Below are 16638 nucleotides of genomic sequence, written 5' to 3'. Positions count from 1 at the left end.
AACAGAACTACCTTTTTATTAGTAATGCCAACAAATATGGATCGACACACTGAACTTAATGATTAGGAAAATAATGTCAGACTTCATAGCAAGGACATAAGAAACACTGAAAACTTTAATAGAAAAACCCTGAATAATCATGAAAAGATACAAAAAAATGGGTGAAAGTGGCAATAATGATAATAATAATAATAATCAAAAATTATATTAATGATAATAATAATAACCATCAATATCACAGACCAAAGTCAGCAGGGTAAGCCTCTGAGCTATCCAGCATCTCAGCTGGCAGCTTAGAGGAAGACCAGGAGAGGAGGGAGGGCGGAACTCTCTTCCAAGCCGGGAGGTCCAACCAAACCTGGGGGCAGTGCTTACTCCCTACATGACATCATGAGGGGAAAATCTGAGAACAGCTTGTTTCAGCACACATTTTCTGAAAGGTGGAGAAAGGGAGGGTGGAAGGGAGTGGATTTTTCTGGTATGTGGGGGGTATTGTGGACAGGCCAGGGGTACATATTGTTAGAAAAACCTGAAAAAGTTTTTTTTTGCATAATATGTCCCCTTTAAAAGTGGCAAAAATTGGCAAAAGGTGGGAATCAGGGTCAAAATTTTACCAAAAATGGATTAAAAGTGACAAAGAGAAGTGGCAAAAATGGGCAAAGTTAAAATGGGTCAACGGTGGCAAAAAGGGTGGAAAACAAGGTCAAAAAGTGACCAAAATTGGTTAAAAGTGGTAAAAATGGGCCACAATTGGCAAAGCAGTGGCAACGAATGGGTGAAAAGCAACACAAATAGTTTAAAATAGGCATAAAGCTGGTAAACAAGCACAAAAATAAAAATTAAAGGTATTAAAAGTAGCAAAAAGAATTTGCAACAATAGGCAAAAATAAGCAAAAATGGGTAAATGGGGGTAAAAAGGGGGAAAACAAAGGAAAACAATCATTAAAAAAAGAATAAGCTGAATACAAATATATGAAGCAAACACTTCTCTTCCAGTCAGTGCCTCCCCCTTAGGTAACATTCCTGATTTTTGGTATAAAAAGAGAAACAACATGAGGCCATATGGGCACCTGCCTCTCCCTGATAAGTCCTGCAGATTTATCCTGCAAAGACCCCAGGAGTCTCTCCATCTACTGAACCAGCAGCATCTGCACTCTCCTCTGGAACCTGCAGCCATGAATCCTCATCCTCTGCTCTCTCTTCAGTACTGTTGATACTCCAGTGTGTAACGACCACTGCTGCAGTTTCACGGAGGACCTTCCTGTCCGGCTGAGACAAAAGTACTCACAGACCCAGGACTTTTATGTGAGTATATGCCTCTGCAAGTATATTCACAGAGAGTATGAACATGTATGATAATGAACGTCATGATTCCTCCATCTCTCAGTTCATTCTCAGTTTTCTGATACAGAAAGTAAACAATGGGGTAGACGCAGAGCTGCTGGAGCAGAGTAGGGAAAACTATTTCAAAGTACGTAGCCTACTTTAGACATGCACTTCTCCTCAACTTAAATGAGCCTTGAGCAACAACCACAACACAAATCACGAACCCTGAACGGTTTCATCTTTCCTCTTTCAGAATGAGTTCGCCTGTCCCGCCATGAACAGCACCCTGGACTTCTATCTGGTCATGGTTCTGCCCATGGTGCTGGCCGGAGTGACAAACAAGGTCAAGGACTTGAAGCCCCATGTGGAGTTCATACAACAGATTTTTGAGGCTCTGAAGAGAGACATCGCCAGATGTGAATGTAGCCAAAAACATGTCCGGCCCATTTTTTGAGTTTTGTGTAAAATTATGTAAATTTTGGCTTTTTTCTTCTGTTATTTTTGTGTTGTTCCAATGAACACTAATGAAATAAACATTTGTATACCAAAAACATTTGTAATTGCAATCATTTCTGGGAGAAATGGTGTATTTTCTGGAAATATTCCAGGGGTGCCAATACTTTCGTCCATGTATATGTATGTATTTGTTTTAAAGCTTCAGGGCTTTTTGACAGTACTGATCATTAAATAAGGGAAGTTTTTCCCAAAAACACAAGGTAGGTAATCACGTAAAATCCTATAACAAATCTACTAAATAATATCCCAAGCATTTGTGCAAGGGACGAAAATAAATATGTTCTTTTATTGAATATCAGCTGAAAAATCTTTGGATGGTAACCTTAAATCATCAAAACAAGGGTAATATCTGCGTTCTTGTTGCAACCATTTGTATTTCTGGCCATAAGGATGTCAAATTACCCCATCAGAAAGCCACACACAGTTAGTGGAAGTTTGGAAAAAGACAATAGCTTTATTTAACAGGCATCTCCATAGATATTACAGGTGTTCATTTGACTGGAACGTCTCATCAGGCTTCCTGAAATCTGAAGCTTGGCCTGGTCAAAAACATTTCCCTACACATCCATTACAATATAAAAATGTATAAAATCAAATTTCTTAATGATAACATAAAACAAATGACATTCCAGGCCCATTTCCTAACTGGTTCTTGCGCTCACAAAGTCATGGCCAGTTTCAAAATAGTACACCGTAAGAACAGATTGGCTGGATACTGAACAAGCCTAGCTTAAAGTTTGATCAGTAAATTCAGTTTTATGCATTGTCCCTCCATCTCCTTTTCCTTTCTGTCTGCAATGGCAGAAAAACACCAACTAATTTGGAAGAAAGGTCCTTAACATTTGCCACAGCTCAGCATGAAAACCAACCCTGAATGCATGGTGATTTGGGATGTTTCTGTACAAAAAAAAATCAAGAGGATAAGAATGAAAATAGTTTACAGCAGTTAAGCAGAGCAGAGAAATGAAAACTTCTTCTGCATGAGATTCTGTTGAGACATCAGGACGAGATTCAAAGAAGCAGCTGAGTGACCGACTGGGAACTGGTTTGCTGTGTGAAGGAGGAAAACTGTGATGCACATGGCTGATTAAATCAGACCGCCCGTCTGCTGCTGAAACACGTCAATTGTATCTTCGTCTTCCATTTCCAACTGTCAACACACAAAAGAAATCATTTAGTATAAATCTTTAGGTAAGGCTGGAGTGCTACTGTCTGTTCTGGTGTACATATATTCCAATATCTTTAAACAACATGACATTTTAAGCAAAAACACACAATTTACAAAACACTTTATATACAGTGCCTATGAAAAGTATTCACCTTTGTGGACGTTTTACCCTTTAAATGATTTAATAAATCAACCGTGGTCAATATAATTTGGCTTTTTTGACCAAAAAAAAAGAAAAATACTTATTTAATGACAAGGTGAAAACAGGTTTCTACAAAGGAATGCCAGTTAAATAAAAATCTGTAATGTAAAATAAGTCACTGCCTAAATATTCAAAGTGACTGACCTACTTCAACAGCGGTCTAGCCAACTAGCCTGGATCACCTGAGTACAGTGAATGTGTCTCAAGTATAAAGACACCTGTGTCTGGAAGATCCAGTCACTGGTTAATCAGTATTCATGGCTACTATTACACCATGCAGACAAAAGGACACTCTAAGCAGCTCAGAGAAAAGGTTATTCAAAAGTATATGTCAGGGGATGGGAACAAAAACATTCCAAGGCTCTGAAAATCCCCCCCGAGTTCTGTTAAATCCATCATCAAGAAATGGAAGGAATATGGCACATGTGTGAATCTGCCTAGATCAGACCATCCTCACAGACTGAGTGACTGTGCAAAAAGGAGACTAGTGAGAGAGGCCACCAAGACACCTATGACTACTCTGAAGGAGTTCCAAGCTTCAGCAGCTGAGATGGGAGAGACTCTGCAGACAACAACTGTTGGCCGGGTTCTTCACCAGTCAGAGCTTTATGGGAGAGTGACAAAGAGAAATCCACTGTTGAAGAAAACTCAGATTAACACTAGAGTTCACCAAAAGGCATGTGGGAAACTCCATGGTCAAGATGAGACCAAAATGGAGCTTTTTGGCCTTCGGACAAGACACCAAACACACCATCCTCACTGTGATGCATGGTGGTGGCAGCATCATGCTGTGGGGGATGCTTCTCAGCAGCCAACCCCGGAGGGCTTGTGAAGGAAGGGGGGTAAAATGATTGCAGCAAAATTTAGGAAAATCCTGGAGGACAATCATGTTCAGACTGCAAGAGAACTAAGGCTTGAGAGAAGATTTATCTTCCAGAAAGACAATGAGCCGACGCATACAGGTTTAAAGACAACAAGGGGAATGTTCTGGTGTGGCCGAGTCAAAGCCCAGACCTCAATCCAATAGAGAATTTGTGGCGTGCAACCTGACAGAGCTTGAGCAGTTTTGCAGAAAAGAATGGAGTAAAATTGCAGTGTCCAGATGTTTGAGCCTGATAGAGACCGATCCACACAGACTCAGTGGTGTGATGCAAAATACTGACTTGAAGGGGGTGAATATTTATACAGTCACTTATTTTACATGACAATTTTTTATTTGATCGACATTACTTTGTAGAAATCTGTTTTCACTTTGACAGTAAAGAGGTTCTTTGGGGTATTTTATGTCAAAAAAGTCAAATTCTATTGACCATGATTGATTTATAAAAACTAAAAAAAGGTAAAACATCAAAAGGGGTGAATACTTTTCATAGATACCGTATTCAGCTCATCTAAAGGCCCATCAATAGTGCATGAGTGAAAAGGCTTTTTAGTATTTTCAAAAGGTTATTACGCTCTTTGTAACCTGGGAAATGTCAAATTTGAAGCATTTCTATTAATGATTTGGATTATCTTATTTCTTCCTGCTTTGATTTCCATGTGATGTGCAGGTGTTTGAAACTGAGATATTATGAAATAATGCTAATTCATTGTCCCTACATGTGTTTACACTTTCATTTCTTCTTTCCTGTGTTCTGTTTCTTTGAAGTCACACCCTCGTTTCATTGTGATGTTTGCAGTTTAGCTGTTGTGAGGTTTGTCAGAGTGAGTCTCAGAAGAGGTAATTAGCTTCAGCACAGACAGACACAGGGGAAACTTTTCTGGACTCAGATCTCTGGGTTTTGAGGGGTTTAGGAGCATACAGAGTCCCAGGGGCTGGATTAAAGGTGTTTAAAATGACTGTTCTGCTTTAAATGGTTATCAGTGAGTATCTGATTCGTCTAATTCTTCTTGACATGTACATGCTGCCTTTTTTTTTTTTTTTTAGAAGTGAACAATGCAGCTGCATTCTGGATGTTATGACTCTAATAGGAGTACTTACAGGTACTGGTTTGACCCTCCAGTTTACATCTATTAATGAAATTTTAAATATTTCAGGTTTTAACTGGAGTTTGTCACATCCTAATTTCAGTGCATGGATTTTCCTACCTTCTCTCCTCACTGTGTGCTGATGTCTGTATTTACTGCAGCTCTGTTTAGACTTTGAGTACTTTATGCCCTACAATTGCACACATCAAGACTTGGTATATCACTGGGGGGAATTTTAGTTTTTATGCTCTGTAATTCTGTGCAGTTTTTCAGAGATCCCCTCAGGTTTTTGGAGGTTGTTTTCAAACAATACTTGAAAGCAGTGGTTCCCAAAGTGAGGGTCACAAATAACCAAGGGAGGGGGCACGAGATGCTTTCCAAAAACAAAGAAGACCCAAATGATTGCAGAGGACACACGCTGCTACGTTCTTTAACACTGTTCTTATGTCAGTGTTACAGGCCTGATGAATGCATGCAACAGTATATGCTTAAATGTTGGGATTATCACCCATTTTTGCAGATATTTAAAATGAAAGTCTAGTCTTAATCCTTAGATTAAAATGTCATATAGTGAGCTATATGGTATGGAAGCCCCTTCCTGCCAAATAAAAAATGAAAAAATGTGAAAGTAAGGCAATTCCTGTAAAAAAAAAAAAAAAACTTAAGTCATAATTATGAAAAAAGTCAGAATAATAATGAGATTTAAAAAATCTAATTTTGAGATGAAAAGTTGAGATTAGGAGATAAAAAAATAAAATTATGAGAAAAAAATTGCGATTAAAAATTCAAAATTATGAGATAAAAAATTATGAGATAAAAAGTCACATTTATGAGATAAATTGTGAGATAAAAACTCATAATAATGAGATAAAAATTATGACATAAAATTTAATAATTACAAGATAAAAATTGTGAGATAAAAAGTCATAATTATATGATAAAAAGTCATAGTTATGAGATAAAATTATGAGATAATAATTCATAATTAAGAGGTAAACATTATGGGATTGTAAGTCATAATTATGAGATAAAAAGTTGTAATTTTGACTTTTTGTAATTATTATGACCTTTATCTGATAGTTTTGACTTTGTATCCAATAAGTTTGACATAGTATCTCATAATTATGACTGTTTATCACAAAATGCTTTCTATATCTCACGATTTTGGCTTTTTATCTCATAGTTACGACTTTCATCTCATAATTTTGATTCTGTATCTCAGAATTATGATTTTTATCTCATAATTATGGTTTTGTACCTCGTAATTATGGGGTTTTATCTCATAATCTTGTCTTAGCTCATAATTTTTGCGTTTATCTCATAATTATGTCTTTTTACCTCATTATTTTGACTTTTTATCTCATAATTATGACTTAGGATTTTTAATTTCTTTTTAATTGCCCAACTTCCACATTTTCCTTTCTTAAGTGGTGGAAATGGGCTTCCATAATATGGGCAAAGGGCAGCCGGCCCTGGAAAGCTAGGGCCGGGTAGCTGGTAAAATGAGAGCGGCAAAATAAAGGAAAAACTCTGTAGGACAATCTTCTTCAGTCTGCAAGAGAACTGTAACTTGGGATAAAATTTATTTTCCAGCAAGACAATGTTCCAAGTCTTGGGCATCATTATTTTGAGGATCCAGGGCTGAAAAGTTTGGGAATCCCTGCTTTAGAGGTTTTGGGCGTAGCCATGTTCAAATTTTACAGTCATGTTCTTTAAAGACAGAAATATGAGCTGACAAAGGAGAAAAACTGACAACAGCCTGGTTTGTGTCTTTGCACAGCGTGCTGTTTGCACACACAATGAATGAGGACTTATTTCAATAACACTAGGTCAACAACTTGTGGTCATGTGTAGCCATCCCCATTATTTATTATGAACATGATGAAGCCTCAGATGGAGCATGGCACCATAAAAATGCCCCTCTTTGAATTTTGAAGTGGCACAAGTATATATGACGCAGCTATCTTTTTAGATAAAGGAAAAGGGTCTCAAAGAGTAGTCTCCCTGTCAAACAAAGTTTGAAATATGCAGCTTTGGCTCATAGGAATACACTGGTATAAATACATCATAAGAAGCCATCCGGCATTTGGGAACACATAAAGCATGTATGAGCGAGTAGCATATCCCACATGCAGGCTTTTTTGCCGTTGCTTTTTACATTTTTTTCCTTTTTCTTTTAAATAAACTGCTTAGAAAAATCATTTTGGTTGGTTTTTGGAGGTTGAAACCTTCTTTGAATTCTTCAGACTTACCTGTGATGGCGTGTCTGTCTCATTTATTGGCTGTCCGTCAAATCTGAACCGGATTTGCCTCATTTGAAGTCCCTGTAGAGACAGACATTTTTTTAAATAAACAAAGCTCAAAACACCTTGTGTTCCAACTCTGAAACCCTCATTATTAAAGGTACAAAGAGCTGCTAAGTCACATGTCTACTGCTTGTTTTCCTCTTCATGTAAAGCATCCAAATAACCTTGTTTAGCCTTTCCTGTTAGTTGTGATGTCTTACGTACTTTTATTTTTTCTAAAGCTTTTTAAGTCTGATGTTCGTAGGTCATAGAAAAAGGTAAACCATATGTTGCAGTGAAACAGGAGCACAGCAGTAATGAAAACCATCTGCTCCTAGCTGTAGTTTAAAATGAGCTGCATAACAAACATGTCTGTTTTGGCCTGCCTCGCTCTGGCTTCCTTTCTTCCAGAGAGTTCTACGCTCATTTGACTTTCAGATGCGGAGGAATGTCAGAGGTTGAGTTTCTCAGATATTCTCTTATGTTGGATACAGATACTTCAGAATTTCGACGTTATTGTCAAACCTCAGGATTGTTTTAACAGCATGGCTTTGAGAACACAACTGGCACTCGCCCCGCTGTAAACTCATCAGAATGAGTCAAAAGGATAAGTCAGCTTTCCTGCATCCTGTTATAGGAAAGAGCGCAGCGAAGGACGACTTCAGACGTGATTTGGCTCAAAACCGCTGATGGAAAAGATGAGATGTGGTTTGTGATTAAAATGAGGAATCAAAGACGAGTAGATAAGTTAGTTTGGTTTTGGGTGATAAGAGATGCAAGCAGTGTTCTGTGGTAGATTTACATCCACGCTGGAGCTCTAAATGCATTCAAGCAAGGAGAAGAGAGCTACAGCGCAGAGATGGATAACAGCCAGAATACTAGGAACCAAAACTGTTAGAAAAGCATCATATGGCTTTTATGTAATGATTGAACTTTTGGCCTTTTTCTAAAGTCTGTAAATGTCTTAAATGTGCAAGGTTGCCTGGATTAGGGATCATTTTAAGCAACATTATTATTTAAATGCATGCAATATCATGCATTACTATGAACCATGTATAGATACCCAGCAACTCCCACCCCTATTTTGGATACAACTTTAACTTCCACAGCATATTGAGTTGTACCTACATGTTTAAATAAAACCTGCAGTCATTTAACTTTAATGTTTCCAACATTTTAAACTTAAATAGGATACTAGAGAAAATCAAATAATGATTTATGTTTCCATACCAATGCAACAAAATCAGGCACCTTCTTTTGGGGTTATTTCTTGTTTTCAAAGCAGACAAACTTGTGCACGCTGTCTAAGCTGCCCAGAAACACTGTCAACTTTTACATTTTAAATGCAACTTGTGCATCCCCAGTTCTAAAAAATCTGAGGCGCTGTGTAAAATGTAAATAAAACCAGAATGAGGTGGTTTTTAAATCTCCTCAACTCATATTTTATTCACAACATAACACAAATAACATATACGATGTTGAAACTGAGACATTTAACCCTTTAATGAAAAATATTATCTCATTTTGAATTCGATGGCAGCAGCAGATCTCAAAAAAGTAGGGACAGGGCAAAGAAAAAAGCTGGAAAAGTAATTGGTAGAGATGAGCGATTTGCAAAAATAATCTGACTGGGATTTTTTTTCCCCCTATTATTGCAGCTGCAGCGAAAATTTGCGATTATGTTTAGGTTCCTCATCCTATATAAAGTACAATATACACAATATTAGATATTATATACTAGGGAAAAACAATTTAAAACAAGTATATAATTGCAATTATTTCTGCTCATATTACAAATTTGATATGAATTGCTATATTGAAGGGGCTAATAATTTTTATGTCAATCTCATTTTAAACAACAAAACATATACATTAATAAATCAGGAATTTTCAGTCAAAATGTGAATGTTTTCATTGTGTGCATAAAATCTCTGCTGCAAAAAAAGTATTAAACTGGCATTTTGACACATTTCAAGTTAGAGAATTATTGCAACTTTTGCGATATGTAAATTGCAGCATGCCATATTGCAATTTAATTTAATTGCCCAGCCCTAATAACTGGTACCAATAAAAAAACAACTAGAGGACTAAAGGATTTTGCAACTAAGTAGGTTAATTGGCAACAGGTCAGTAACATGACTGGGTAAAAAAAAGAGCATTTGAAAAAAGTAAAGATAGGCAGAGGTTCACCAATCTGAAAGAAACTGTCTAACAACAACAATTTTAGAAAAATGTTCCTCATTGTAAAGTTGCATAGACTTTGCACATCTCCCCATCAGTCCATATCATCAAAAGATTCAGAGAATCTGGAGGAATCTCTCTGAGCAAGGGACAAGGTTAAAGGTCAGTGCTGGATGCTTGTGATCTGCAGGCCCTCAGGGGCCACTGCATTAAAAACAGGCATGATTCTGAACTGGAAATCACTACATGGGCTCAGGAACACTTCCAGAAATCACTGTTGGTCAACAAAGTTGGCCATGCCATCAACAAATGCATCTTAAAATTATATGATGCAAAGAAGAATCCATATGTGAACAGGATCCAGAAACACCACCATCTTCCCTGGGCCAAAGCTCCCTTAAAAGCTAAATGGAAAACTGTTCTGTGGTCAGAAGAATCAAAATTATTTTTGAAAACCACAGACGCCGTGTCCCGTGGGCTAAAGAAGAGAGGGACCACCCAGCTTGTTCTCCTGGTTCTCAGTTCTAAAGCCTGCATCTCTGATGGTACGGAGTTGCATTAGTGCCTATGGCGTGGACAGCTTACACATCTGGAAAGGAACCATCAATGCTGGGAAGTAGATAAAGGATCATAGGCTCCCATCCAGACAATGTCTCAAGAATGGGACAACATTCCTTCCCCAAAACTCCAGCAACTAGTCTCCTTACCTCCCAGACATTAACAGACTGTTGTTGAAAGAAGCTTCTTCACAATGGTAAACATGGCCCTGTCCCTACTTTTTTGAGACGTTTTGCTGCCATCAAATTCAAAATGTGCTAATACTTTCATGAAATGGTAAAATGTCTCAGTTTCAATATGTGATGTTTATGTTGTACTGTGATGAAAATCATTGCATTCAGTTTTTATTTACATTTTACTGAGCATCCCAACTTTTTTGGAATAGGAGTAAAATGTGCAGGGTTTTTTTTCTTCTCTATGAAGCCATCTTTTCAAACAGCTGTTATTTTTACATTTTGGTACTTTTTAATCCTCCTGATCATTATAATAACAGAGATTGCATCACTTTGACACATTAGGTATTGAAAAGGTGTCAAAATTTGATAAACTTGAGTCAACTATTGTCTTATTGTCAGACAAAATTGCCTTTACTGCAAGACTTTATCAGCTATTCTTCAATAACTCCCTGTTTGCTTGCCCTTATCTGGAACAGTGTACCACAAAATCTCAAATAACCAGCGAGTAAGTGCATGTTTCATGAGCACAAAGGACTGAAATTACTCTCATTAAAAACTTTTTGTCTCCAATCAAGAATAAACATGTGCAAACTTAAAAAATGCTGCATTAAACCATGAAGTAATTACAGTAGTGATTTTCATGTGATGTAAATGCAGCATAAATCTGGCAGCACACTTCTTCTACGGCTGTTGAATGAAAACTTCTTCAGCAAACTGGAAAATATTCAGGCCTCTGTTTGCTCTGAAATGGAAAATATATTCCATTTTGAAAGGATTTTTTCAATGACAAACATTTTGACAAGTTACAGCAGGAAAAGCACAGCATTCAATGGTTCTATTACTCTTAACAAGGTATGCCAGTTCAGGGAATAAACTGATGGTTGAAAGAAGCTGTCACTAACACTGGTATGGATGTCAAACCAGTGTAAATAGGAAAACGTATTCACCTGAAGGAATGCAATCCTCTCTGAGTGTAATGCAGGATTGGAGAGAAGAGCTTCCTGCGAGCAGCCTACATGTACCATGATGCATTGTGCATGAGCTTCTGCAGCTCAGCCTCGCTTCACTGCATTTCTGCATCACCAAACTATGGCTGAAATAAAAAAAGACTGCATATAAAGTTGGAAAATCTCTCCTTGTCCATCACTTTCTCTGCACTGAAATCTTTTTTCATGTTTTTGTTGTTCATATCTTAGTTTTTCAACAGAGTCCGACACTAAACAGAGGCTGACAAGTGTGTGTAGTTCTTAAATGACCAACAGATAAGACTCAAGGCCAGAGGAACAACAGATTTGGCAGCTGCTTTGCTGCAGAGATAGTGATAGTCCAACGGCTAAATGGGAAATTTTACAGGACCACGGTCATCAGTTAAATCAACACTTTTACCCTGAGGACAAAGTTTTAGTTTAAGACAGTAATTTGATCCAATTCCCATAAATTTCTCATCCTGAAAGGATGCAGGGTACCTCATACTGCAGATAAAACTTCATATTATTATCATAATGGATGCCTCTGCTGCCTTGCTTTAATTGTCTCTGTTATTGTTGTGTATATGATGTATTTTTAAGAGTTTTGGGTATGATATATATATATATATATATATGCTATATATATATATATGTTTGGATGAATTAGGATTTTTTGAACACAGACAACTTTCTGCTTTTGCATGTAAAAGCAGACCAAGTTTTTACTATTCTATACTGAAAGGAAAAAAAAGTGATTTGTAAAATACATTTGATCTGCATAGATACAGATGGAGCCTTCTGTCAGTACTCTCAGTTTATCCTAAACCTGTTTCTGCACATCTCTGGACTTAGTTATGCCCCCTTTATGCACACACATACAGTATCTCATGTTTTCTCATGCACGTCTCTTTGGGCTGGACTTTAAAAATACGAATCTGCTAGAAGCAGTGTTAATTTCGTCAATTTAAACTATGACTAAAAATGTTCGTCGACAGCCTTTTTTTCCATGACAAAAACTAGACTAAGACTAACAAAAATAGATCTGTGATGACCAAAAATGACAAAAACTAAGTTTAGTTTTTGTCAAAATGACTAAAACTAGACTAAAATGTAATTTAGTTTTTGTCGGACATTCAAAATCTGTGATATTTCTCCACTGTGGGTAAATCTGTAAAAATGCAATGCATCTGTAGCTATTCTTCCTCTCAGCCGTAGAAAACAGGGACCTCAGGTTTGGCAGGGTGCAGAAAACACTCTGCCATTACTTGGTACCAAATTTAGGCAAGAAAATGCTTGGACTAAAAGTAAAGACTAAAATGCGAGGACTTTTTATGGACTAAAACTAGACTAAAATGTTTTGACTTTTCATCGACTAAAACTAGACTAAAACTAAAAAGGGGAGAAATGACTAAAATGTGAGTAAAACTAAAACGCATTTCATTTAAAGACTAAAACTAAGACCAAAATTAAAAATAGCTGCCAAAATTGACACTGGCAAAAAGAAAAGTCACCGTCTCACACGGAACTTCATAACTCCTGCACTGCACACAAAATTCTGCAATATTCCCTCAGAAAGTCGCTTGTGCTCTTTTAATTATCATGGCCTTCATTTTGCAACCACAGAGGGTGTCACTTAGTGAGACTGAGACTTCTAGGAAATTAGTTTTAACTTCCTCTCTAATGGAACAGATGCCCTTAAGTATACAGGTAGTGATGTTATATCATTCATAATGTACAGATCTATTTTCATACATGACAGGAGCAAAATTTAAGCATTTACTGTTATCAAATACACTTCCATTTGGATTCTTAATGTGCTAATTTGGACTGTTAAATGACAGCAGGTTTTATGAACAAGTCCCAATAGGAACTGTAGTCATTATTTTACTCATTTAGCTTCTGATTTAATATTTTCTTCTGATCAACACAAACCATAAATGGTAGTAACATTTAAAATCAGAGCAATCCTTCTGAGACTCACCCTCTTCTTTTCCAAGTAATTTAATTTCAAATACATTAGTGAAGACTCAGCACTACATAAAGCCTCCAGTTTGGGAATTCCTCATTTTAAAAATAGCATCTTTTTATCTCCCTAATCAGTTGGTGAATCCTAATGTGTTCAGATCCAACACTACACCTACCTGTCTCTCGCAGTAGGCTTTCATGAGTTTGACGAGCGGTGTGTGCCTTTTGATCTTGAACTGCACAACAGATCCATCCTGACCCGCCACCTTCAGGTTTATGTGTTCATTGTTTTCTGTTTTGACTCCCTCCTGCGGGATAAAGTCAGAGAGAAGGGATGGTTAATGCAGGCGTAGAGCAAAACAGAGGTGGGATAATCAGCTGACTACTGAGTGGATGAACCAGAATACCAAAAAGGAAACAAGTGCAGGATGATAATATAAACAGTTTTTAAAATAGAGTTTTTGTGCTCAGGGGAACAAGCATCTGTAGCTGATGTATAAATAGATGCACATGAAAAATGATTGCTCATACAATTTATACACGAGAAATTATCTGTTCAATGAAGCAGAAATATTAAAGTTTTAATATTTTAACAAATAAAAGGTAATATTCTGTAAAGCTTGTGATATTATGTTACGTGTTAATTGTACCACAAATGTGACCCTTCCTGGTCTGAACGTCTTCATCTTTTTTATTTGCATCTGTTGTGTTGTTGTACTATTATTTAAACCATTGTGTGAGGGAATGAAGGTCAAAAAGGGAGATTGCATAGTGTTTGCACTTGACTTCTTCACTTTTAATAAGCACAAGCAATGCAATTTCCCTATATGTGATGTTTTATTAATTCTTTCATTTATTAAAATGCATCCAGAGATTTTTTTTTCTATCTTTTCAGACTCTGCACGCATCTCTTGCAAAAAAAAAATCATGATTTCTAGGATGCATTATTTTAACAATAAGAATAGTAATCAGACACCTTTAATTTCAAGCAAACATTTATAGGCATGTTCCCATTAAAACAGTCAATGTCCACTGATTAACTGCAGATTTTCTGCATTATAAGGAAGGAAAAACACAGATATCAACAAAGTTTGAGATGAGTAAGAGTTTATTCTTCATGCATGGAAGATTTAAAAGGTTTAAACTTCACAGAGATACTTTATTTCAGGATTTTAGCAAAGATGAGTGAATGGATTATTCTGTTGAAGTTCTTGCATTGCAGTTAATAGCCAAACTGATAACATGCAAGAGAGTAAAAAATAGTGCTGTCAAAATTTTGGAGTAATGTTGATTATACAATCAAAGGGGGTGAAAATGTGGTTAAATTAATGCTGATTAATCACACTGTGATACCTTCATTCAACCAGACAAAGTAAATTTGTAATTTCTACCGGGACATTTGTAAAAGGTCTATGCTCTTGACTTTTAAAAAAATAATAATTTTATGGATAAAAGCCATAATACACAGATTACCCAGATTGACTGGTAAGTGGACGACCTGCCCTTGATTTCAGCTCAATGCCATGCAGAAACATGTCCTTTCTTTTTTATGAAATAATATCAAATCTACTAATAATGCAATATTTCTCAAATTATCGACCTATGCCATTATATAGCATGAAATTAGATATTTAAATCTACTGACAGCACTACTAAAACATTACAAATTAACTTAAATTTGAATTGTGCAATCCAGATGTGGCTAAATTGTAGGATCCTCGTATCGCAAGATTCACCAGGTAACTTGGTGTTATGGTTTAACTAGTGACCATGCCAAGTTGTGTTTTCTGTTGTCACAGCCACAACAGACGTTGAAAACTTGATCTTGTTTAGTTCTTAATCAAAATGATCCATGAAATGAATACATGTCATGTATGTCTTGACATCACAATAAAGGCTAAAAGAGAAGAACAATTCATGGAGTTTTCTTCTGTTCTATGGATTCAGTCGAAAGGCGTCAGTTAACACGGTCACACGCTGAACCGTAACACCGTACAGCTCGTTTTCCTACCTGTAGCTGCCATCATCTTTAGCAGTTTAATGGTTCAATTCCTTTAATAGATGTCTTAAACTTTAAAACCTTTCCACGTGCACGGTTTCCCTTCGTTCTCGTTCTCTTTCATTGCTAATTAAATTGGCAATAAGGTAATGTAAACACAGATAAACCAAGATAAAAGTAAAATAAAGGCTCGTGGCATAACAACATTAGTGGTACACCACTGCTGAGGGCAGAACTTTAATCCCGCTAACAGTAATGAAAACAGACAGAGATCTATGAGCAGTAATCAATGACTAGCTCTCTGACGATGGTAAACCAAAGCCTCCACTGAGGATGTCTCCAGCTGTGTGTGATCAAGCAGAAAGCAATCCGCGCGCCGATGGATGCGCGTGCACAAACCTTCCGGTCTATCAAAGTAGGTACAGCTGGTAGTTAAAATTTAGCTCTCAACTTTAATAAGATGGGCCAGACCACTGATAATTTCCGTTTTTGACTGAGCCCCTGTCTTAGAAAGCTGGTCAAATTAATCAGGTTCATTGATAGCAGGAGTAAACACTTACCTTCGGTTTCTCATCAGCCATGGTCAATCTTTTGGCGCTTCTCTACGCTACCACACAAAGAATACGAGGACGCGCACGTACGCGCTCAAGTTTAAAATATCAGAAGCGAACGTGCGCGGCCACGAGACAGTGCGCGTCCACAGCAACTTGCGTTGAATGGCTACTCGTCGGCACGTGGGTGAAAGCGCGGGCTGGGCATGGGCGGGAGAGCCATATGCGCGTGACAGAGCTCACATGCATGCGCAAAGCAATGTTCTCCTTTTTTGACATAAATATAGATGTACTATTATTAAACACCATCCACTACATCTCCTTGTTAATCTAACTTAACATTTTATAGTCCAGTTATCCTTACTACATCACACAACGGTGGTTAGAATAGCACCCTCTGTTTTTCTCTTTTTAACCCTGTAAATCCCAGCGGCCATCTTGTTTTTTCAGTTAGATAAAGAAGCACTTAAAAATTACAACAAAACAAAACGTGTACGCGTTAAAAGTGCGTATTATCACAGCAGTAGGTCAAATAAAACACTACTTATTGACAAATATCACTGAAAACAAGTGAAACCTTACTATTCAGCTGAAAACAAGAAAAAAAAGTCTAAATCTATGTGAATATCCTAAAAGCCTCAGAGTTTCAGAGTGTATGTGTTTTGCAAAATCTGCTTTTTTAATAATCTGCTGGTGTCTGCTTTAAAGGACAAAATGTCAAGAAAAAAACTGAACACACTAAATGGAAAAACAGGCAGCAAGAAAGGCACCTCTT

General features: G+C 37.0%; 1 protein-coding gene across 1 annotated transcript; it reads right to left on the bottom strand.

The window, feature by feature from the left end:
* Window positions 1-2272: 2272 nt before the first annotated feature.
* Window positions 2273-15969, bottom strand: LOC121503328 (small ubiquitin-related modifier 2-like). The gene is made up of 4 exons (XM_041777662.1): window positions 15873-15969; window positions 13490-13621; window positions 7433-7504; window positions 2273-2992 (listed from the first exon to the last, which is right to left on the bottom strand). The coding sequence occupies exons 1-4, from the start codon at window positions 15891-15893 to the stop codon at window positions 2930-2932; spliced, it is 288 nt and encodes a 95-aa protein (XP_041633596.1). The 5' UTR covers window positions 15894-15969; the 3' UTR covers window positions 2273-2929.
* Between the last annotated feature and the right edge of the window lie 669 nt (window positions 15970-16638).

The sequence above is a fragment of the Cheilinus undulatus genome, linkage group 21, assembly GCF_018320785.1.
Source record: "Cheilinus undulatus linkage group 21, ASM1832078v1, whole genome shotgun sequence".
In the NCBI taxonomy this organism is placed as follows: Eukaryota; Metazoa; Chordata; class Actinopteri; order Labriformes; family Labridae; genus Cheilinus; species Cheilinus undulatus.
The sequence above is the reverse complement of the archived record's forward strand: the minus strand, read 5'-3'. Positions and strand labels throughout refer to the sequence as shown.